The sequence below is a fragment of the Chelon labrosus genome (genome assembly GCF_963514085.1).
Source record: "Chelon labrosus genome assembly, chromosome: 15".
NCBI classification, from domain to species: domain Eukaryota; kingdom Metazoa; phylum Chordata; class Actinopteri; order Mugiliformes; family Mugilidae; genus Chelon; species Chelon labrosus.
The window spans coordinates 14,602,261-14,628,059 of NC_140348.1; the positions used below are offsets into that span (position 1 = coordinate 14,602,261).

The 25,799-nt window shown below is 40.9% G+C and overlaps 1 protein-coding gene across 2 annotated transcripts; it reads right to left on the reverse strand.

The window, feature by feature from the left end:
• Positions 1 to 648: 648 nt before the first annotated feature.
• Positions 649 to 25,795, reverse strand: parga (poly (ADP-ribose) glycohydrolase a). Of its 2 annotated transcripts, none has more exons than XM_084561966.1 (18): positions 25,677 to 25,795; positions 25,021 to 25,049; positions 24,221 to 24,865; positions 23,990 to 24,113; positions 22,426 to 22,548; positions 22,238 to 22,318; positions 21,708 to 21,782; positions 18,181 to 18,273; positions 16,423 to 16,577; positions 13,113 to 13,192; positions 12,947 to 13,007; positions 12,233 to 12,308; positions 10,143 to 10,290; positions 7,044 to 7,122; positions 6,829 to 6,937; positions 5,742 to 5,847; positions 4,317 to 4,445; positions 649 to 2,873 (listed from the first exon to the last, which is right to left on the reverse strand). In XM_084561966.1, exons 1-18 carry the CDS (start codon positions 25,716 to 25,718, stop codon positions 2,692 to 2,694), a joined length of 2,337 nt encoding a protein of 778 aa, XP_084418092.1. In that variant the 5' UTR covers positions 25,719 to 25,795; the 3' UTR covers positions 649 to 2,691. The 2 variants fall into 2 exon arrangements, with proteins under 2 accessions (XP_084418092.1, XP_084418093.1); XM_084561967.1 differs by having other exon boundaries at positions 25,021 to 25,083; positions 25,677 to 25,793.
• Between the last annotated feature and the right edge of the window lie 4 nt (positions 25,796 to 25,799).

The window sequence follows — 25,799 nt, forward strand, 5'->3', positions numbered from 1 at the left end:
ATCACACATATGTCTTCGCCTTCACTGTTAATTACATAAGGCAATTAAACTTTTATAAAGGCTGAACATGAGTCATTTGAGCAAGTGGTTTCAGATTGATGGCCTTCTACCTTGAGTGGGTTAAACAATAAGATAATTGGCCCGCCCTCCTTCAAGCCTCCTTCCTCCCCCCCCCCTCCTCCTCCTCCACAACCCTGCTCTCCTCCTCATCTAGATGTTCATCAGTCATACTTGCTGGCACGGAAGGAACAGTGTTATCAATCAGGACAAACGCGCCACTTGGAAGGGAGGAGAGTGGAGCGAGCAAGAGGATCTACCAGAAATAACAGAGTAGATAATAGAACATCACTAATTACAGGAACAATTTGTTTTTGTAATCGGGTTAACAAACTTGAATGGGGTGCAGTGTCTCCTTTAAACCTCCCACGCAAGAAAAAATGTCCAAATATATATATTCATTGTTCTGTTACACTGCTTCAGACAACAACAAGGCTCGACATTCTCGGAAAAATAAAAGGTTTTTCATTATTTGCATTTGCACAGCATTTGTGTCTGCGGCTGCTCTCCGGCTGACCTGGAGAACGCAGGGTCAGGCAATTATGAACTGAAATGCCATTTTGTTGTAGTGACTTCGCCGCCTGACAGTGATGGAGTAAAGACCAGTTGCTTTCTGGCATTTTATTAATAATGTTCATCGATGAAAAGACCTGCACGGCTGGGTAACATTACAGGCTTGATGTTGAATAACATCCTGTTTAGAATAATCACATCACCACGCGGGACAAACCCAGACCAGCTGCTGAGAATCTGAAACATTTCTTTATATGTATTTTTTTAGTATTGGGAAATGAAAAAAAAAAAAACAGTCCGAGTGCGTCATCAGCGTTGTGAACAATTCATTTGTAGGATTTGACTGGCACCTTCTGTCAGTGTTCAGCGTCAAAACAAATCTTTGATTGAATCCATTATAGGCACCAGTCACCAAAATACAGTTCACGTCCAGGTAACCCAGGCTCGGAGCAGACATCAACAGTTAGGTCTGCCAAACCAAATTGACTTTGTACACGAGCCCACAGCTCATTTGGTCAATGCAGGGCTCAGTACAAAGAGCGGGAGAAGCAGATAATGTGTAATCCAATTACCCTCACCCAAGCCTACACACCATTTATGGAACTCCACGTCATGAGGTTATTTAGAAACCCTAATTCATCTAATAAGGCATGCTTGACGGTGGAATTAAATTTTTTCTGAAAGCCCCGGGTACACGTGCTATCGCAGAAATCAATCACATTTCGAATGATTAAATAATGTATGATTTCGTGAAATTAAGTGACAAATTTGCTGCCTTTACAAACACATACATTAAACAGAATCAGGTCTCTCCGATGGAAGCAAGAGAGTGCAGTAAAATCTGTTATTTTTTGATGATCTATGAATAATTAAATTTCCGTGACGCAAAGAAACTACACAGCGAGGATATTGCAGAATGGCTTCTTGAAATAATTCGTGGTTCATGTTAAAATACTTTGGAGACTATGCAATCTAAACCCCAAATGACTTCTCTTGTACTGTGCTGACCCTATGAAATATAGATTTGAGCACAGAAATACAGTTTCAACAGGATTTACTTTAATTATGAAATAATAATAAAATAGTACAACGTAAAAACCTACAGTACAGTACTATGCAGTACATTTACAGCTTTTAATCTATTCATGAACTCATCGTTAAATAGACCCCACTCTGGCAACCAGAAATCACAGTAAATAATAAAAAAACCGAACTGCATCCCCAAAATAAATCTTGATTAAAAACACTGACAAAAATAAATTTTCATGCAATTCTTTCTTCACCTGCTGCCCCCTTTTATTTGTACAGTATTAATACTGTGCTTAACGGCAAATACATTTGAAACGATGAAGTAGTTTGGAACAGAATAAATGGTCTACGGTCACAGCGACCATAAACTCCACAAAACTGTTTGAGATGATCCTCATAGTAGTGACTGTTTCTGAGCGTTTTGACCCATATTAAAATAAGTCTTAAGGACAAATATGTATGTTGAACTTCAACATCATAGAGGATATAAAAGAGCAGCATATATTTGTAGAATATTTGATAAATAAATGTTACCCATGCATAGACTACAGTTATGGCATCTCATCATCTCTCTGCATTCAGGAACCTCACCACAGCCTGGGAATGGTAAATAGAGAAGACAACTCATCCAAAGAAGAGGGAAAACACAATATAAGACAAGATAACCAGAGAGGATTATCATGTCCTGGATTATCAATAGTGAAGTGAAAAGTGCACACAACCATGCATATGATGAATATTTGGCCATATTTGAAAGTAGTGACTTAAAAAAACAAAAAAAGAAAAGAAATGACTATTCACCTTTACATTTACTCTAAAGAAAGGCCTAACAGCAACCAGGATTTACTATTGCTATAAGTCTCTGAAACATTTCACCACATTTGGTGACGTCCTACGAGGCTCCTATAATACCACCAGCGAGAAAGGCAAAACTGTGTTTTGGTAGTTTGTGTGCTGGGACCACAAACTTAAAGGGCCTGTGTGTGAGAAAAAAAGTGATTGTAACAACAAGACTGAGAGAACACTGAAGTTTCTGAACCTGGAGTCTCTTTTAGAGACAGAGGAAAGGAGGCTAAGTTACAGTTCTCCCCGTTACTGAGAGTCTAACGTCAAAGACCTCATCTCAGAATCCTTAGCGGAGTCGGAGGTGTCGGCGGTTGCGGTGGAAGAGACTTCCTCGTAGATGAAATCGTAGAGACGGATGTCGGGTCGAGTGGTGTGGCAATTCTTGCACACCACATTGAAGTACTGGTTCAGAAGGCTGTACAGCTGCCCTGGGATGGTCAAAAAGAGGAGGGAAGGTGGAGAGAGGGGGTGGTGGAAGGGTCAAGGGAAGGAAGAAATATGGAGGGAGGACAAACAGGATTTTAGAGAAACAGACAAAATGTACAAATGGGTTGAGACTCAAAGAACAAGAGAGAGACTGAAACCACAGCAGAAAAAAAAGAAAAATGAAATCGTGTTTGGGCTCATTTATAAATCAAGTGCACATTCACGTGCACAGATGCCATAAGCTTTTCTTTTTCCTCCATAGCTCCACTTTAGGAAATGGATGGCTAGAGGGGAATTTCTCTGAAAGGCTTCAATAAATGTCAGCAGAAGAAAAATGAAAAGAGGGGGAGGGGAGAGGCTGGGGTCAGTCCAGGCAGTAATCCACTCTGCGGCTCAGGCTAAATGGATGGGCTGAGGAAAAGAGATGGCCCATAAGGTGGAATAACTTAACATGCACGGGGCCTGCATTCTGTTATTTATGCATAGTATCTCAGTAATGACGCCAACAAGGACAACCTCCTTGCGCTGAACAACCCTCTAGAGCTCCACAGTTCTAACAGTAGCTGATATCTGATATCATCAACCCATTCATTATGTAATCTGCCTGACAAGATAATAACTGCAGTGTTTCCCACAAAATTTCACGAGACTCTAGCGTCGTTTTTATTGGTTGGGGGTGGAATTGTACTGTCTTAATAAAAGCCCATAATTATGATGCTATCCCAACTATTAAAAACAATTTATACAGTATATACAATGTCTACACATAAGAGCGTCCGTTTTGTATCAGTCCGTCTTTAAATGACTGTAATAACGCAAATATTGGATTTAGCAACAAACAGCAGCGGCCTGTGCAGTTTATCAGTTCATCTATAGGAATTCTAAACATACGGTGTTGAGACGTGGCATTCTATGGACAACTGCATGTAAGATTAAATGAAGTATCTGCAAATAAATTTAATTTATGGTAAACAGTTGACTTCCAATCTACCTATGCTAGCTAGCACTTATAAAGTTAAGCTACATTACGTTCACGTTACGTCTGGAGTCCTTTCCTCTTAAAAAGTGGCGGTAATGTACATTTTGTATCAGTGAACAACACAAATAGCTTCACGTGCTGCGTGAGCTGACCGTGCCGTTTTCTCCGTGAGATAAATTCAGAAGAGAGCAGGTGAGCGGCCGGTTTGTGTGTGTGGAGCGCCTGGGTGGAGGCGGCTTTGGGGAGGGGAAGGACAGATGCTTTCGCGAGCAATAGGAAAAACAACGCGAGCACAACGTTGTTTGAGACATGCACAAATATTTCCAATTCGTTTTGAGACCATGACGGAGTAAATCCGCCATAGTATTAAAATTGTATGGGAAACCCTGAACTGTAATAATTGTGTGACTGCAGCCTGACTTTACTTTAAATACTTTAAATATTTAGATTTGTGTGAGAATCTTACCGACAGTGACTTCTCTATCTGTGAGAAAAGTGTGCATTTGGTGAACATCCCTCATAAGCTGAGCATCTCCAAATGTGAAGTACGCCACGTCTCTGCCAGCCTCTGCTGCTGCCATGAACTGAATCAGCGCTGGAAATGCAAAGTAGAAAGTCAGGAAAGGATATTACATTGTATTACCAGCATTAGTTTCAGGATGAACTTATGAAGGTCTAATTGACTACTGAAAAGCATAGGGAGCTAAGTAATTGGTCGATAAGCCAGATAAGGCATGGCTTCGGGCAGAAAGGAACATAAGTGACAGGGGCAATTTGTATCAGAAGAGTAAATAATCCACCACGGGTAGAACAGCCTCACAACAGCACTCAATCTTTGGGCCCTTGCAAATGAGGTCTTAAGGCTTTTAAATATTTAACAGAATGGTTATAGTTTTCAGATTAATGAACACGCAAAACAAACCATCATTCGCAAACGGTCTGTAATCTTTACAACAACATAACAGCTTAGTCTTATGTAACTACCACATCTCAAGTCAGCTCCGGCACTTGCTTGTAAAATACAGTTATTGCCTTCTAAAAATACCAGCTATGCTAATTCCAAGGGCTAATGGGCGGGCTCCCGGAAGCTAATATCATCCTCATGGGACTTGGTAAAGTCCAGTGGATCTATTCATAGCGCGCTGCAGAGGAAATTAACAGCTTCAGTTTTAAATCTAACTGTATACAAACATAACCATATTACTCTAATCCCAGAACATTCATTTGCATTAGGAATACAGGTCAGATATGTGGATGTTTTCTTTTTTCTTTTTTTTTTTTTTAGCACAGCACAGTCTCCATGAACTGAAGCAGCAGATGCTCCTTTAGTAGTATGACAACTAATTAAAAGTAATGAGCGTGCGTATAACACTGACCAGAAACAAAACTGGCATAAATATGTAGCCTGAGGCATTCAAGGGGACAGTAAGGGGCCCCTGCTTATGAAGAGTGATGCCGTGTAAGCCCACAGAGACCTGCATCAGCCAGGATTTATGGTGTCCCTTCCCTATAATCAATCGGGCTTTTAATGGAAAACATAAATGTGTGTGAGCTGATCAATAAAGGAAGGGATGGGATGGGTGAGTGACACCCTGGGAGAGCTACTAATTGACTAGAGGGGCTTGACAGAGACCAGCAGCTGTGACTGTGCTCTACAACTGCATGTGTGCTGCATGTCGTCAAGTAGGAGCTTCAGCGACTAAGACAAGGCGTACAGTTGAAAGGCTGATCCTGTCTTGGCTACTGATGTTTAGCTGCTACTTGAGAATTCAAAATTAAAAATTTGTAATGCATCTGTGACCTTCATGTTTGAAAACAGTTCTTAATACTTGTTGCCATACAGAGTCTTTTTCTTTCCTAGGACACATAATTCTAATTCAGCCAGTGATACCTTTGAGCCGCGTGTCTCCACCAAAAGCTCCACAGCCCCAGTTGCCTGTGGCTACCGCAGAGAGGTGCTTGCTGTTGGCGTTATTTCGATAGAATCCGCAGTATGCCTGGGATGAACGCACAGGGAGTTGGAGGAAGAAAAGGTGGGCGAAGAAGAACACACAACAGAAACTTTATTGTTTAACATTTCTATGATCTCTTCGAATATATCAAAATGAAATAACAGTGAGCGTAAACCTCAGGCAGATCCTGATAACAGCCCGGAGCCATTATCAAGAGAAATAACCTGAGTGTGTAGAACATTGTTGTACCATCAAGACATTACTCTACATATTAGCTGTCCTAGAATCCTAGAATTCACTTTTGATCCGAATTAGACCAAGTTCTTATCAGAATTTGAGTCTGGCCACACCATTTGGATTTCACTTTCAGAGAAAAGAATTACCTCTCACCTAACAAATGATGTCATGTTTGCTGAGCGAGAAACGCCTTAATTGCTCTTATCTATTTGGTCTTTAAAGTTATTATGCTGTCATTATCTTTTCCAACAGATGCGACAGTGGATTCTAAATATATCGGCTCTCAAGCGGCAACCGGTTTGTTGTAAACAAAATGAACTCAACAGTGTCAGGATGACATGTATGAGTATGTTGCTGTCTATCACCACATAAAACCTGCTAAAACCATTTGATTGGTCAGGCTGATCTTCACTCATAAATTCCAAATGGAGTGACTTCAGACTGAGGCTCCAACACTAATATTTTGTGGGTGGGGGATGTTCTTGCTTCCAGGATGTTACAAATTTCTCTGGGTTTTAAGGTTGTTGGAAAACTCTGGTGACCACTATAAACTATTGATGTATTGTCGTATGGCCAGATATGGTAGCCCTTAGCTAAAGTCAATGTGTTACAGATCACTGAGCCTTCACTCTCCGAGCGGTAACTGACTATGTCAAAGATCATGAGGTTTATCAAAACACTACAGAATCTGTCATGTGCAACATTACCATCTACTGATAACAATACATATTCTAAAAGATGAATAGACGTCTTGCTTCCTTTCACATGGACACATCTATTGTCCCTCACCTTGTTGAGGTCTCTGGTCATCTTCTCGGGGAGAAACTGCTCAAGGAAGTGCCTGTATCTAAGAGCATCCATGGCCACGATCTCCGTACATCTCCTCTGCCAGTCGTCTCTGCAAATGAGAAAAAAAAAAACAATAAAAACCACCTTTCCACCATTTTCTTCTCTCAGAATGTAAGATTTTTGTTTTAAATTATGAGCAAAATTCCCGAAAATACCTGGGTGTCTCATCTTTGTAGCTGTCCTTCCATTTGTAACTCTCAGCATAGCCTGAATATTTACTGTACTGTTCAGTTCCTGCAGAACAAGAAGGACGTCGCCAAGGAAAAAAATGACATTATTCAGTGTTCAGCAGTCAGAGCACACATTGGGCCTAAATCTGTTTCAGCGCCTTATTTCTTCAATCAAATTTAGTGCCTTCTATGCTCCTAAAGTGAGTACACAGTATCAGCTTGTATTGGATTGGCACAAATAACGCCAGCTGATTTAATAACGAATCTGCTTTAGGGTTTGAAATTAAAAGCTTTAGGAAGAAAATGTCAGAATAGAAGGCGCTAACCTTGGTCTCATGTGCAAAACGTTTTTCTTTGCTTGTTTGTTCTGATATGTGTTCAGGGTTAGAGCTTATGAAATGTCATCATTTGTCATTACCAATACAGCTACGCTCCATTAGGGAATGAGGCCTATTAAAGGTTCCATAATTATGCATTAGGCACGAGGCGCATGCACAGCACTTCACTGGAGAACAGAAGTTAAACATGTGTTTAACATAAAGGTTTGAGGTTCTACTGTATGTACTGTAACCTTGATAAGAGCAGAGCGGAAAAGACTTTAGCTGTATATTTCGAAAGCAGTGCTAAAGTAAATGTCTTTATCTAGCCATAATAAAACAAAATTTGCTGTTTTCTTATTATTTCAAGCACAAGCATGTCTAATTTTTTTGTGTATTTCTCTGACGTAGAATGACTTGAGCTCAAAAGCAAGGACACAGACCAACAAGGGAAATATTTATATGTAGAGTTTGTATATTTATTGTATTTTAAATATCTTGTGAATATTTTCTACAACGCTAGCGACGCCTAACGTCAAAGAACAGGGAACTCATGTGGTTTAGTCCGAGAGAATTGTCCTCGTCCTCCTCCTTCAACTTGAACCTATTCAGTCTGGCAACCGCCCACGACGGCATCACTAGATTACATTGCGGATTTCCCGATATGAAAGCACCTTTGAACAATCAGACTTGGTCGCATTTTATGATTGATGTTATGTTTAAGTTCTAAATGCACTTGAAAACTTATCTTGGGACACATCTAAAGAAAAATATACAATTAACTTGGCTGAGGAGAAAAAAAAGACAGATTTAAAGAGTCTAGAAACAGAGACAGGACTTTAAGAGGAAACACTGCATGCGTGCAAGGAATATTCTGAAGGTTTTTAATGAATCTATGGCGTAACTGGTCCATTCCATTAGTGGAGCAATGACCTTAGTTGGGCTATAAATTCCTTTCTGTCCAAATGTAATAAAGTTAAGTGGAGAGGAGGAGGAGGGATGAGGGAGGGAGGCAGAATGATAGGAGGCAAGGAGGGGGATGATGACTAACCACTGAAGGTCACTTGGAAGAGACGGCCATTTCAGAGGAGACAACATGGCGCCACACCGCACAAAACAGACAACGCTTGGAGTGCAGAGGCACAAGTCGATTTTTACATTGTGTTTGTCCATTCAGAGGCATGATCAGTGCGGGTCAGAGGTTCTAACGCCACACTGGCCAGTTGTTTTCTAAGCTCTGCTGTTCGCCCCCAAGCAACAAGCAAAGGCTGAAATGATGGTGTACATCGGAGTTCAAGTTGTGCATGTGTGTATGCAACTTAGCTGTTGGATGCAGGTTCAAAGACTCCACCAACAGGATCAATAAAGTGCAGCCGTTGCCGGAGTTTCTGTCCAAATGCAGCTAATATAGTGAATGCCGTCCTCATGTGAACAAGATGCACGAATCAAACAGGATAAAGGGTCAGAGTGACGTAAGTTTTATCATCAAAGTGTATGCGAGACTCTGTGCGGAAATCCGTGTCCTCCGATCTCTTGTGACGTGTGGCGACTACACTACAAGGGCACCAAGTCTGCATGTGTCCTCTGAGCAGAATACAAAGAAGTATAATAAGTAAAACTACGCATACATGGTCTCCACAGCTGTTTGTGGGTATACCAGTTAGGGAGCATAACCTAGGACTGATCATTATATGTCCCACTGAAGAAAATGCACCAAAACAGGAGAAGTCGTTGGTAATGAGTTGGTTTACCTCAGAATAACCATGATGTGAGCATAAGTCAACTGAGTAATAAACAAAAAAATAAAACAAAGAAGCATAACTTGAAAAAACATGCATGTATTGAATGAATGAAATAATGCAGGTGTATATTATATCCTCTCTTATCTCTACCTTGTTATAGACCATATTGAGGCAACCAGTTTTAAGAACGTGCCTGCATAATCTTAACCTATATTTGTGTCTAACTGGTAACCAGTGGTGGGCGAGCTGTGCGGCAGGGAAAAGGGAAGGAAGGCCAGGATAACAGGAGGGAGGCAAGAGAGAGGGCAGAACATTTAGGCCAACCGTAACATTGAGTTGGAGGTTGAAAAATAGAGCAATTCTGCGTGGGGGAAATGAAGGATAACTGGGCAGTTCAAACTAAATCAATGCAATGGATTTACCTGCAGACTAAAAGGAGGGGAAAAAATGAATGGGCGCCCAATAAAAGCAACGGTCAATGGAGAATCGGTCAAAGAGAATATAAGTCAGAAATGAAAAAGCGTTAAATGTACTACAAAGGTATGTGAGATACACAGATGTATGTACTTTCTATTGGAAGAAAGAGGAAAGAAAATACAGAGCAATTATTAAGCTAAATATGTTGGCACAAAGTCACATTACCATTAGAGAAGTGTGGTCACATCATTTGTTTGCGTCTAATGCTTACGTATGGGAAAAGGGCGGCTTGACAGAGCTAGACACTCTCTAAAGTCAAAATACATAGTTTCAAATTACTGATCCACAAAATGCTAATTGGTGAATTACAGCAACAGCAAATAAATATACCATGGCAGCAACTGCACACGGCCTGCGTGCTCCTTTATTACTCTATTCTCCGCACTATGTCACGGAAAGTCTGAGTGGAAACCTATAAATAACATGTCCTACTATCCTGTTTCCACATGGGGACATCATTTATTAGATGTCTAATGTCAGAATTTGACTACTCTGAAATCTCAAGCCTCGGCTTCAACTCTCTTTTAAGGGCGTGTTTGTTCACATACCTGTGATGATGAGGCACTCATTGTGTTCAAGAGCTTCAGTGAAGAGGCGAGAGACGATGAGTTCAGGGTTGATGAGGAACCTGATTTCTTCCTGGACCAGACCATGACCTGTGACTCCACCACCTACAAGCCTGTTTGCAAAGTCCACCTAGTGAAATAAAGGGAAAGGAATGGAATAGTTGACCATAATGGCAAAATCATTATACTGAAAAGAATTATGCTCTAATTTATGTTATTCGAGTCCCTCTGTTGATTCCCAGTCCTAATACACAGCATATAGTCCTGTGACTATACTTTGCCTAACTATTATTGTGTCATTACCTGTCATCCACTGTGGTCACTAAACACAAAAGGATGTCTCAGGATAATGAGAAAGTAATGCAAAATCAGCATTATTATATGCAGTCCTCTGTTTTATATATGTATGTAGGGTAGAGTAAATAGTGTTGGTATTCCCTGTAAGGCCTTTCAGTGTTTAGTCCACAGGGAGAAAATAAAGGATCCTACTATCTTTTTAAACAAAGAGTGGGTATATTATTTATTCAGAGCAATTATCATTTTGAGTCTGACACAGAGAAACCAACAACGAAGGTTTCAAGGGCAAAACACCTAATTACTGAACATCTCCACCGAAATCAAACTCACACCGTGCTATATGCTAGAGGCAAATATCTCATAGACCAGCCTTCAGTGGAAATGTAACACCAATATCCCAGATGCAACTGACTGACCTCATAATCACATACATATGTCTTATATATATATATATAAAAAAAAAAACTTAAGTGGTTAGCAATGGTACAAACGAAATTTCATGCATTCTGAGCTAGTGCCGTGGCTTGGTGCCTTGCTAACGTTAATAGATAGATAGATAGATAGATAGACGACTTTATTGATCCCTTTGGGATCTATGAGAAGGAATATTACTTTGGTCCTGAATAAATTGTCTTTATTACATATCAGTAATCATGATCCAATGAGGCTAAATCTTACCAATTTAGGTAAACCTTTACCTCTCCAACAGGAGGCCAGAGTTTTCACCTGTCCCACGAAACGTATCATCATTCACTATGGATGGATGGCACTTAATTTGTACAAGATCTTGTTGACATGTACTTGTACAGCCATTTGCGGCTCAGGACAATTAATCCAAATAAACTTCTCATATATCCTGTGACGTGTGTGCCAGATGAGTGACATGTTTCTATTATTGGATGGACTGCCATGAAATTTTAAACAAAATGGATTAAGACGAGATCACTGAAGAACTACAGCAGTTTGTGGGACACTTGTTTCACTACAAGAAATATTCTGATGTGCTACTGGATCTTTATGCCACGTGAGCCCACTCCTTATTTTTGTGGCAGGGATAAAAGAAGAACACATTCAATCACAATGCTGATATTTAAACAGACTGTCAGGGGTGAAGGTTCTGCTCAGTGGCCCAGAGCTACGTCAACCTGTGTGACAGTGAGAGCGTTTCTATGTGCACGTGTGTATGTTTTCTAACCAGTCGCTCAATTCCTCGACTTCTTCACTGGTTTAGCCCTAACCTCACCCCCTCCACTCTTCAATCTCACCTCCTGACAAGATGACAGCCCACCCTGCCCTATCGAAACTCAACACACACTCTGTGATCAGCCTGCTGAGGTAGCCATCAATCCACATGCAGGACTCCTGGCCCACTGGGTCACCCCAGTGAGATGGCTCACCCTCATCCTCTTATTTTCCATGAACCTCCTTTTCCTTCATCCCCCCACCCCAGGGCCCTCTTCTCCACCCTTGCCACTCTGAGCTACTCATGTGTATACATCAGCTGTCAACCACAGCAAAAAGCACCAAGCACCAAGGAACAGTGAAGTGGATAGGGAGATGGGGTGAATCTATGCAGACAGAGAGCCGGTGACACACAGATATGCATAAAAAATTATACAAACAATTTTGAGCTGAAGATAGTCTCTTCTTGAATTGGTGATGATCCAGTTTGTTGGGTTAAGGAATGTCACGTTACAAAACTGTGGTGCCACTGTTACAAAAAGCTGACTATTATCAAGTCACATGTATATGTAAAACAGTAAAGGAATTCCCACCTGCAGCATCCCGTATCCATCCTTCTCAATTGTCCCTTCACAAGTGATATGTAGGCGCGTCAGCTGAGTCTGGGAGCTTAACAAAAAAAGATGGATGATGATTTTATTATTAATAGACTCAACTGCAATAAATTCCCACCCTGAAACAAGTTCAGCTTCTAAAACAGGGCCTTCGCTAATTGTGCACTGTATATAGCCATAGTAATTAAGAGGCTGAAAATAATCAGTTTTCAGTGTTGTGTCCTTTTTGGAAGTTTCTTAAATAAATCAATTTTCTTTTCATGCCATGAACTGATTCCAGTCCCAGGTTGACTTGAATAAACATTAAATATTACCCAAAATAAAGGCACTTAACCAACTGCACCAACTACCTCAGTTGCCTTGGGTATGATCTGTACATCTTCTGGGATACCCCCACAATTTTTCTGTCATGATTATTGAGGCTTTAGTCCATTGTCCCAAAGAGTTTTTCTTTGTGACTGAAGTTTTATCTGTGCCAACAAATGAGTCTCAGTCCTTAATGGGACATGGTGGAAAGAATTCATCTGTATTTGAAACCATTTAGACTCACGCCTTCTAAAATTCCCTCCCATAGTGCAGATGATGACTCCAGTCAGACAACATGAATGTATTTGGCCCATCACGTATCACGAATTTCTAAACAGAGGTTATTAAATCATTAAATGTATGAAAAGAAAGAACACTGATTATTACCTTTCCCAGTTTGGAGGATAGCTAAGTACTTGTCTTGTGAATGTAACGAGACCTTTGGGCCCTTAAACACAAAAAAGAAAAAGCATTAAACAATTGAACTAAAAAACAGGGAGAAAGAAAGAGAAACAACTGCTGCAAAATAATGTGGGATATTTTTAGTACTTACTAGTCTGTGTAATTCTCCTGAAGTAGCACAGCAGCGTTTTCAATTTCTCAATTTTTCTTGGTGAAGCACCTTCAAACAATCTGAAACAGGAGGCAAATAAAAGCTCAAGTTCCCAGGAGCAATTTTAACATTCAACAGTAAATGTGAAGGTTTGTAAAAAATCTCTGATTGAAGACGATTCATCTGGATATTTTACTGAAATTATATTTTTGTCAACAAATACAATTGTGAGTTACTGTTTTGCAGAGTAGCATTAATGTTTCACTCTGTCATTATCTATAGCTCACTGCACAACCATGCCACAGTAACATGAGGGAGGTCAGCCTTTCAATGTGGGATGGTCTGCCATGTACCTACTGTACATGCTGAATACAACAGCAGTGCCTGAGGCTCTGTCTCAGCTCTTCAGAGTTACTATGAAAACTAGGATGGAAGGATGAGAAGAGAGCACTGGATGGACATCTTAAATCATCCCATACTGGTACCCTTCCTCCATTAAAAGCGACCTAAGCTGATGACTAATCAGAGTTCAGCTTCATCTTTTTCTCCCGCTGCTTTCTACCAGAAAAGAAATCAAAAGAAATAGAACATAGAAAGGAAAATGTAATGCACTAAAATCCATTCAGGGGGCAAAGAGATAATAGTAGCAGATACAGATAATTTCTGCATGTCAAATGGGTTCCAGACACAGTGCCTTATTTATGCACTGCAATCCCCCAAAGACCACCCCACTCATTTCCTTAGTCATTGTGATTTTGGTGTAAAGCATCCTGGAGGACAACACACCTATGAGATAGTGTAAGTGGATCATGCTGATATTGCAAGAATAGCCACAATGACTGAAGAAAGAAGAGAAACTATTTTTGAAGGATTTAGGTACAAAATATATTGCAGCAATTTTCATTTGAGGATAGTCACATTAATTAGTTGGTTCTCATCCACCGTAAGCTTATTTACTGAACAAGGTGAACACAGAGACACCGTCTCTGACAGGTTAACAATTCTCTTGCAAATGAGGACATCTCATTGTGAAAAAGAGAGGATTTATTCCTCAGTAATGAGCTTATATTGTTGACCAAACTGTTAAATTAGTTCCCTGTGTCATTTTCTTCTCAAACGAAGGAAAACGGAAGCTCGAGAGACTCTTGCCTTCTGTCCTCCCCCTTGAATCTATCCATCACTTAACCTTGACAGTTCTGCCAAAACAGCAATCAGCAGATTGCCCGCTACTCTGCTTGTCCAAGACACAGCGCTACTGTAGCCGATAAGCAAAGTGACGGACACTCCTTCAATTACAGAGGGAAAGGGAGGGCCAGTAACGATCCAGGGCCCATTTTAGACTGCAGTGGTTGTCTTGTCTCATCTCCTCAGAAACACCAAGACCTACCCCCCTCTTGCTCTTTCCAGTATTTCGCTACAGGCAGCAATGCTGATGTAAAGGCAGGCCAAAGTGGTTCTGAAACGGCCAACTTTGCAATCTGAATCAATGCTTACATTATTACAGCACTCATAGAGATGACAAACAAATTAAGCTTTAGATAAAATGAGGGAGGCGGGGTACCTAGACCAAATCACAGATTATCAATTGGACCCTGGGATTTATAAAATAGTAATGCTAAAAAGCCCAAGTGAGAACATATGCCTAATAACACTATAGAAAACTGTGATGGCCCATAAAGAAGGCCTATTATACAGCGCTAAAATCGTCCTGTTCTGCATAGAGTATACTCACAATTATAATAAGGTATTATCAAAACATCATCTCCAATATGTCATGTAATGATGGGAAGTTATTACGAATGTCACTAATGAGGAAAGGTGCCTCAAGGAAATTGGGGAAAATTGAGTTGAGGTGATATCTGGACAATGTCCAGGATACACTGAGGAACTGACTGTCCAAAAATACAGTAATAAAGCTGGTAACAAAATCTCACTTTAACTCTGTTACGCTGTCAGCATCACCTCATCCATAAACAACTTTGCAACCTTCCAGTCATTACCAGCTAACAGGGGGGAAAAGTCTCCCATCAGACCCAGTTAGCCGTCACCATGCAGCAAGTTTCCCATCTGAACACTGGTATAGTTTGTTTTGCCTGCTGTCATATTCTCCCCTGTTTATATTTGTCATTATTCATTCTTAACAGTTTCAGTGAAAGTATTGGAAGGCCATTTCAGTGTGACTGATGGGGACAGTTTCATTGTTTTAATGAATTCCACAATTTATCTGACGCTAATATCAGGCTGCAGCAGTCGGGTTAAGGGACTTTCTCTCAGAGTTATAGTTAGAACAAAATGTACTATTTTTGTCACTACCACTTCACTTTAACTCAACGGGGAAAATTTTACACTAAAAGCAAGATACGCTCTCATATTAGCTCCAGAGAAAATTAACGACGAGTGATTTAAATGTACGTAGTCAGATCTGCAAGAAAAACTTGCTTCAGCTTTGACAGTGTTTGAAGGCAGAATTTGGAAAATTATGGATTTATTCTTTGAGTTATTCTTCAGAAGAAATCACCGACTGAGTTTGGTGTTTGACAGATGAAACAGCGCAAACGCCATCACACCTGTATGTTTAGCTCTGTCTATACACCTGCATCTCCTCCTTTTCTTTCAAATGTCCACTTTAAAACTGTCCAACATAGCAATTTGTTTCAATTAGCCATCCCGGGCTTTCTTAACAGACCACTGGCTCTGAGTAGGTAGAAAGACAGAACACCATTTTAGCCCTCCTACTCTGATCTCCTGCCCACACTGAGGACAACACAGAAACGTGGAGCGGGTGCCGTTACAGGACACACTGTAATACCACAACTATTAAAGGACAAGCCGTGGCTCAGTCTAACGGCCAGATTCACCACATTATGGCCCACAGCAAGTTAAAGAGGAAACTTCAGCTCTTGACTGAACGTTCTGGACACAATGAGTAAAACCTGAATGAAAACACAGGAATTCATCTGTTTGGGTTTTCAAGGCAGTAGTGCCCCCTGATGGAAATGGAATTACTTCATTTTAAATGGTAGAATTACTAAAATCAGAGACACCAACTACGTCCCACCACACTGTAGAGGATAGTTGTGGTTAATCAGGAAAACTATGTACATATTTGAATGTATCCGGTGCACAGCTACTGAACAGAACATCCTCAAAAAACAATGTGAGAAAACCTGACGTTATTATGTTAATAAACCAGGGCAACAGCCTCTTGCTTAAAGTAACGGCAACTACAAAATACAGCCCACTCTAAACTGAGTCACTGTTTATTGTACTGGGTGTTTCTAGATTTCCGCCAGGTATAGCGTGCCTTTACCTGTAGAAGTTGATCTCGGGGTAATTGCCGTATTCTGACTTGCGGGAGTTGCGTCGGGGGAATGTGCAGAAAAAGGCGTTGGCCAGAAGACACGCTATTTGCTCCTGAGACATGGTAAGGGAATGGTTCACCCTAGACTTCAGTAGAGGAATCGGCTATAGAGAGAAAGAGGGGAAAAAAAAAAAGAGACTACAATCAAAACAGTGACAAGAGCAAAGGCGTGGCGTCAAAACAATGACATAAAGGCTACGAGGGATTAGAGAAACACAGACAGGTGCCGGAAAAGTGGGTTATGTGGGTGTTGTGGTGTAGGTTGGAGGGCTAATGAGGGTAGATAATTAGTTTAGCAATCTAGCAAGCAGGGGAGACAAGAAGAGTTCCATTAGGTAAATGGGTGGTAGTAATTAAGGTCCTGGTTTTCTTGCTCTCCCCGAGGTTCGTTCAGTCAGACACACAGGGCCTATCCATCTTCACTGATTAGGACTAAAGAGCCTCCCAAGGCTGCCCAGTTAGCAGATCAATACCAGCTCTAATAACACACACATAAACATTAGCCTTGACGCTTAATACTGCAAAACAAGGTGGAGAGTCAGAAAGCTTCATTATCTATCTGCTACAAATAGCGCTCTTTTGAGGTGTAGCAGGAAATCCCTCCTTTAGTTTAAACGCGGCATCCTTCTGTCAGTGGTTTCTGTCTCCAACAGGGACTATAGGGATTTTCCTATCCTGCCCTGAGTGGGAGCTGGGTTCACTTTATCCGATTAAACGGAAGACTCTGAAATAGATAACGCGATTACAAAAATATCAATCTTGTACATTTTGAATTGCCATAATTGATTAGAGGGAATGAAAACAAGGACAAATGGAGATGACATTTAAAAGATCTGTGACATAGATCAGCTCCATTTAATCTGAATAAAGGAGAGGCCCTTTGAGGTTTGATGGGAATGATATCAAATCAGACCAGTACGTACTGCCCGGACCGCCGGGTGTAGAAGTCCAAAAAATGATTTCTTGAGTTATAAAATTCAAAGTCAGTCTCTGCTTGGAGCACTGAATGCCAAAAAGTTTCAGTTTCTTTAAGTGCACAAGCATACCAAACGAAATGGATGACAGGACATGACACGGACCGTTCCTCTCCCACTCCTCTTTTCTAATGAAGCATTTCTTGATATGGACCAAGAAGGGGCATTCATTATCTGCAAGTTGTAATTCATGAGTTGTGAAACATCCACCATCCAACCCTTTGCCTCTCCTCACTAACCTCCATGTGGCTCGCACTTCCTCCTACAGTGTATATCTTAAAGGGCACACATTACTTCTTGTCTATTGTCTATCAATCATAGAGTGTGCATAAGAACAAGCCAGCCCAATCCCCAGCTTGTTCAGCCGCTTACTGTTGAACTACTACGTTTTTATTAACAGCCATTTTGGTTTTCCAGCCTTGTTTTCTCTGAGGGATCTATGGCTGTGGCTGGAAAGACACATCCCTCTTCCAGAAAGGAGGTGGGCAACAGCACCTTGTTTAAATGTACACTCTTTGCGTAACAGGGATAAAGCCAGGGGTACATAGACACACTTGAAAGACACATTTAGGGGACATTTCAGACTTACATTAACTTGTTAAAAGCAGTACAATAGAAGACATTTCATAATGCCACTTTGGTATAAATCACACTGAAGCTTCCTCACACAATTCAAACCCCATTTAAACAGAGGTTCGGGATCTGTACATATCAAATATTAGTCAACCCTTACCATCGTGCAGAGGCGCGGAGTGGAGAGTACCAGGTCAACCATGGCAGGTAGTATTTCATCAAACAGGTGGTGTACCTCACAATGCTCAAGATACTGGAGAGAAGAGAAAAAAAACAACATATAAATTAATTGGGATATCTCTGTGTAACTGATTGTCTACTTAAGCAGGCAGTTACTCGGAGCCTGCAGACTGAGTGACTGTGATTAAATCCTGAAGTGACATATCAGTTTGTGACACCACTTACTCAACCAAAATGTTGCTTAATATGAAAATGTAATGCAGTGGGTCATATCACAAAATTCAGGATATTCCAAAATGTTCCTCTTTTTGTCTGTCCCCACTGATACGCTATGTGCTTGTTAATTCGTTGAACAGATTATTTTGTATGAGTACATTTATTTAAAAGGTAATTAAGTAATTCTCACAGATTTGAAATGTGAAAACAAAGCTTGGCACATTTATTTGCGTAATATTTTAATATTTAGTACTGTTTATATTTTTAAGACTGTAAGAGAGGATGTGCTGAAAAATATGAGGATACACCAGCTGCTTCATAAAAAGTTTAAATGGTCTAATAACAGTAGGATCCGAGGTCATAACCCATATAGCAGTAACCAATATCTAAGGAGTGTTTTCTCATATCCAACAAGAAGTTCCAGTGACGGCAGCAGAGGTTTCTTGTTGATATAAGGTGAACACCCACCCCCTTAGATATCAATAATAGCAGCACTTCAGTGTTGAAAGAAGAAACAGAAATGCTGCAGAGCTGCCCACTACACACAACCAGTTTCAGAAGAAAGTGCCATCAATCTGAGAGCGAGCCCGGCCCGGCCGAGGCATCCATACTTCAGCCTGTAGCTTACCTCAGCATCCATCTGCAATTCCCTCTAAAATAAACATCCAGTTATTCCATCATACACCCAGATTTACAACGCAATCATTTATGAGCGTATTGGCTTCGAATGTCACTGTCATCAATCACTTGCCTTATTCTATCAAGGTAAGCAGGGGAGCTTGTGCTGATTAAATGGACCTTCTGGAGCAAATGCAAATGACCAATTGTGGAGAGAGTGGCAGTGTGGCTTGATTTTCAACAGGAAGTCTTTGGCAGCTGATTTGGCCAGGGGCATTTATATGGCTGCAGAGCAGGTCTGACTAAATGCTGTCAGAAGTAATGAGCTGGCAGGAATCATAAAGCGCTCCTGGGGGACTAATAGATGGTAGTTGGTGATGCGGCAGTGTGAGGGCAGAAAGATGATCCCCCAGCCTCTCCACAGCCACGGCAGCTGGCCGCAAGGTTAGGCTACATACACAAACTATACATTTCACATCAATAAAAATGACAGAGTGTGTCCCATCAGGTCAGTCCAGATTTAACGCTGCAGCAGGTAATGATCGATTGAGACATTGATCTTCCATCCGTACTGGCCTTTAAAAATTATTTGAATTTACGTAGCAGCTCAACCCTTGCAGCTCTTGATTTCAGAACGTAATTTAAAAAGTATTGTCATTGTGTTTTTGTGAAGCATTTAGTGTTAAAATCGGATGGAAACACAACCGGCGACGAGGCGGAAAATGGGAGAGAAATAGTGTGGCGTTTTGCTGCCGCCGACTGTTTATGTACTACCGGAACATCAGCTGCGCTTGTTCCTGGACTGTTTTCCTGCGCAGCCCTCAGACATTCATCAGAAAGTGACACCGTGACAGTTTCATTTACCAGAGGAGAAACACTAAGACAATTTACAGACAAGTCCTAATTTGGATAACTCCTTTTTTTCCCCGCATGGCCGTTACACATTGAGTGGAGTGTCAATCACTGACCCAGGGGCAATGTACCTCTTGACAATTACCCCAGTGCTACAAAAAAATGTTTCTCCAGATTTAATTAAGTGGTCTGGGATGAGGACTACAGCGGTGAGCATTCAAACTCACCACAAAATACAGCAAGAGAGCACAAAGCACTGCACACAATGGATTATTAATCTGCTGGGTCGCCCACTATCACAAAATTGTTGACAATGCAGTGTCATTCTTCACTACATTAGACTGTGCATGAGAGAAGAATAACTTTGGATGGAGCTGTTGTCGAATCGAAGTGGTTAGTCATGATATTCTTTATGCTCATTCATCCTGCATCTGCAAAGTGATGGGAATTAAATGAATCAGGTATCACATGAACTTGTGATAAAATTCAGGGTTTTATTAACAACTTGTAGCATTTAAACCTTGACGTGTCCTCCTGGAGTGTCACCCTCCTTTGTAAAAATGCCTTGGCAGCAAAGAAACGAAAAAAAAAAAGAGGGGGGCACTGAGCTCAGGGCGGTGAGTGGACAGTCGCTGATTCAATATGTTCCTGGAAGAGCGACTTTCTTGCTGGCCTTACTTAGCATCCTTACAGATTTAATGGGTCCTTTTAATTAAATTGGATTAAGCTATAAAAAGGCTTAGGCGGTTATTGATCTCCCAACCTCTCTGCCTTACTCTGGGAAATTATTTAGGAGAGGTAGGAGGAAAAAAGACAAAAGAAATGGTCTGAATTTAGCTGAGTAATCGGTGATGAGCAGTGAAAGATATTAGCTTCAAATACCAATCGGGCTGGAATTTAACAGCGATCATGTACTCTAACTTAATTGTGAATGAATGAGTTTGTTCTTAGTGGCTGCATCCAGAACATTAACTTACCCAGAAACAAATTTAGCAAAAAAAATGCTGGTAGTAACAAAATTAGGCTTCAAGCTGAATGCATATATCAAGCTATCCAAAGACTCTTTTTGAGTATTTTTTGTGGTAATACAGTCACTTATGGAAACTATCCAGGTGGCAACACATGCAAGGACTAAAACTTAACTTGGAAATCCAGAATTTCTCGAACACTGACAGGGACAGGTAATATTCATCTCACATGGGAAACATTTTCTCTGACAACAGGTATGCAATTACAGTCCGACTGTCTGAATAGAGGATAAAAAGTGAGGAGGAGGGAGACAGAAAGAAAGGAAGGCATTCCCTTGGTTCACCTGCAACAGCTGCTGCTGCTATGCTCTGTGCTCATCTGTCCTAACTGTATGTGGCTCCCGGGAGACTCTCAGGTACCATGAGGGGACGACACACACTGATGGGCTTGCAGCCAAACAAAGAAAAGAAGATTCCCTTCACAATAGGAGCTCTAGTTTCCTCAGTTTTAGCTTCATTCTCTATTAAAATAAATGTTAATGGCACAATAACTGTGAGTCATTCAAATGATAGCCGCATTTCACTCATGAGGCGTTTTCTCTTGAATTACAATTATGAAAACCTGTAACATAAAAAAGTATTTTTTTTTTTCTATTTAAAATCAAGTTTCCCATCAAAAGGATTTGATTTGATATGCTTCATGTTTAGAACACCAGTAAAAGTGAGATATGTTCTGACAGTGAATATTAAAGTATTGTCAGTAGCCTTCAAGGCAACCGTTTTAATCTTTCTGCTTTATCTGTCGTACAAGACAAACCCATAAAAATCAACACTCATATTTTGAACAGCTTACCTCAGTACAAAGAAGGTTCAGGGCAGTGAAGTCCCATTTCTTTGTATGAGCTGTGTTATATCTCAGTATTGCATCCTGAAGAGAAAAAAAAAAGTGTTATTTATGATTTATTCATTATAAAATTAAACTCAATAATACTCTATGGCAGCAAATTATCAAAAACTTGTATGGACCAAAATTGAGAACAGCTATTACCTCTTGTTATGTACAAGACAAAACATAACTCTGCCACCATGTGGTCGTTTATGGGATAACTTCTGTATATTTGAACCTTAAATATGTCCTCTGAAATTCTCCAGTGGCAATGACAAGAAGTTTGCTCATTTCTATTTCTGTGGTCACTCATTTCCAAACTAAACGATGTTCAGCTTTACTGAACACAAAATGTTAGAGAGGAGGAGGTGACAGAACAGAGGTCTGTTTATGTTTGCTAACATAAATAGGAGGGAGAAGAGATGAGCTGCTCTCATAGGTTTTGGCGAGTATGATTGCCTACATTCAGTCCGGTTCAGCCAAAGAAGCTGTCTTACCTTCACATCCAGAGAACTCTTGAACCCTCCTCGCAAGGCAGTGCGGATCAGCTCCCAACGACTTTGGACACCACCACCATCCTACATGACATAAGAAAAATAATAGACTGTTTATACTACGATGATCCTACATAAGAACGTTTGTGGTAAAACATTTTGACAGAAAGGCTGGACTATATCTTGTATACCTCAGTCTCCATAGGAAACAGATTCTTCTCAGAGCAGGGCATTTTCACTGACACATCATCCCATGCGTCTTTGAACTTGGTGGGGTATGGAACAGGGACCTCTCCCTCTCTGAGGAGATCTGTCTGTATCAGGGAAATAGAAGACAGGGAAAACAAGATATCTTTACAGGTTACTGTTGTTTTGTTTTTAGATAACTGCATTCTCTTTGCTCAAATAACACTGTGCGGTGGAGTGAAGTTTTACTTGGACATAGGTGCATCTCTGAGCAATTCGCAGGTTTAGCCTTGCCCAAAGGCTATTCTAACTATAAATAATAATACTTTATACAAACAAAGTTCAGACGGTTGATGGCTTGACCAGTTTGCACTGCACGTTGCCGACGTAGACAAAGGAGCAGAGATCTGGCGAACTGAACCATCTGTGATAAACCATCAAACAGAAACTCAGCTTTTATTAGTCACTTGCTTTGGCATAACCACCACGATGACGAACTAAACAGTGTGACAGCTGACAGTTACTTCACCAAGTCTCCAAAACAACTCCACATTGGACAGTAATGTGGTCTTCACTAGTTGCTTACTTTGACATAACCACTGCGGTGAAAAAGAAATAGTGGGACTGGGACAGCTGAGAGTTAGGATAGGGTTACATAGGGCTTAATAGGTTGAGATTAAAATAAGATGCGGCACACGAAGGAGCTGCCAAACACACATACAGACTGTAGAAATACCAGGTAGCCAGAACCCTTTAGCAGGGTTTCTTTCAGGGGAAGAGGGTTGCCGTCCCTGGCTGGTATGTGTTGAGACATTATTGTTAGGGAAAAGTAATTCAGCACCGTGCAGTTGCCTGCCTGTAATGTATGCCATATCTGAGGGTCGTGTTAACAGAAAACAACATTTAGAACAAGATGACTGTCTCCCCAGCAATTCACCTGCCAAGTGTGAAGTAGATCAGATGAATGGTTGTCAAGAAAACAGACACCGACATAGGACCATGGACATTAGATTGTTATGTCATCTAAACGCAAAAGTAAGTTTACAGGCTGACACTTGTTTATAAGTAATACATTCCTTTGTCGGCTGACTAAACACCTCTAATCCATCCTGTCTGTAACGCTGAGATGTGCTTTTATTTAAGCGGCAATTAGAAATCCAAATTCATTCTTGCGGTTTATTTGACGGGTCGAGTTTTGTTTGGGTGGCAGTGGTTGTTGATGGTAAGAGCAAGTTGAAGACACACACCAGCACTGACAGTGGTCCTGTGGGAACTAGCAGCGGAAGACAGTCTGATAGGACCTTTACTGACAAGAGGCCCTGAGGGGATCATGGACGATGGCTTCACTTGGCTCAACACTGTCTTCATTTTTCATATTCATAGTACGTGTCTAAAGAGTGTTTCTTTTTTTTTTCCTTCTTGTCTCCCACTTACCCTTTCTCATTTTATCTTATTAAAGTAGCATGATTAGTTCCACCACACAAAGCCCAGTCACATCTGCATGCACACTCTAATTATGACTGCAGTTGCCTTCATCGCGTACAAAAGAACAAATGGCTGTTGACTCACCCTGACTGTGACAGTGTGGTTAGGCACAACTTTAAGGTGAGACAGAGGGGGGGCACACTGGGGTATTCTGTTCAGCTCCTCTATGGGTGTCCCCAGCCAACCTTTGTCCATGTTATGAAATCCGCTGTGCAGAACAAAAAAAAAAATGGGTAAGGATACAAGACAAAGGGTGATTCACTGATTATAAAATACAAAATGTGGTAGGAAGATGGTGAAAATGTTAACAAGTACCTCTGGAAACTTGCACCTGACTGGCTTTCAATTAATTCTAGGCTCTTATCAGATGAGCCACTGCACTCTGCTTTCTCAGCATCCTGGGTTCCCGTGGCAACAGGTTGGACTGGTTCTTTGTCCAGACTTCCAGAATCAGAGTCTCTGACAGTCTGCTGGGATTTCACTACCTGAGTCTCAACGCTAGCGTCGACATCATAATCATTATCGGCTGAGTTGCTGATGAGCGTGGGTTTACAGACCGGACTGTCTGGACTCAGCATCTCCACATCGCTGGGTGTACCTGCAACCTTCTTGGGACTGCCAACACAGAGGGTGAGTTTTGGGTTTGGAGACTGTGCAGGGACACAGGTTGTTTTAACGGGGTGGGGACCTGGTGAGGAGGGCCTCTTAGACTTCTGCCCATTAGAACACTGCGTTTGAGACGTGTTACTTCCGCTGCCTGCAAGAGGAGATTCATCTAGTGCAGACACACAGTCCATCAAATTCTGAGAAGCTACATCATCATCATCATGCAAGTTCTCTGCTGCACAACAAACGTTTGTCGTGTCAGACTTTTGTGATTCACATTCATCTTTTCCATCTGTTAAGTTTGAGAGTGGAACATCTTTCTTTGCATCTTCTGGCTTGACTTCAGCGGTCAAACTGCAACAAAACAAAAAGAAAAATGGGGGGAAAATGCCTTGTTAGCAGGTTTTTGTAATTATCCATCGTTGATTTTTGCACAGATACTTGAGGCTAATCGTGCAAGGTCAAAACAATCTGTGGATAAAGTTGCTGGGCACTGTTAACTCCTTTACCTCTTTTGGGAATCCATCACTTCATCCATCTTTAACAGGTCATACAAATCGAATCAAAAACAACTGTTAGAGAAAGAAAACATTGTCACACAGAAAAGCTACGATATATACAGTAACTAAGCTACATATTGTCCTTTTGATGTGTCACCGGACTGCACATGCTGTAGAAGCAATCTTTTTTTATGTCTAGTCTTAGGCTGAGCTACACTCAGACCTTTGGCAAGAACAACTTAGAACAGGTGCTTTTCAATCTGCTTTTCACATTATGCGTCTAAGATATCGATTTCGTTTAGTGCAAAGAGGCTCGAAAATAAGCAAAGTAATCTTCTGCCGCTACTATTAGCTAGCTAACCAACCGTAAACAATGTTACAGATATCTTTTGAGATTAGCCTCCCGGTAAACAAAAATAGCCAACTGGGCAATGGTGGCACAGTAGATCGAAAGATTTCGCAACCTCGTTTACTTTACTAACTTGACGCGGAGAAATCTTACAGTGCTAAAAACAAGTAATCTCCAGCCACCTTAGCTTTGATTGGCTAAATATTCTAAACGTTAGCTATAAACCGCTAGCTTCGATTATTGTTGATTACAACAGCATGACCGAGATAGCGGTGTTGTCTCTAGGAAATGAAACAAGAGATGTGTTACGACTTACAGACATGCCTCTCTTTGTGTAAGACTCCTGGCCGTGTTGCATTACACAGTTATTTAATTATTTTTATGTAAGAACTATTTCTCTCCGTATTGATGTACTTTCACTTCCTCGTTGGACCGTGAC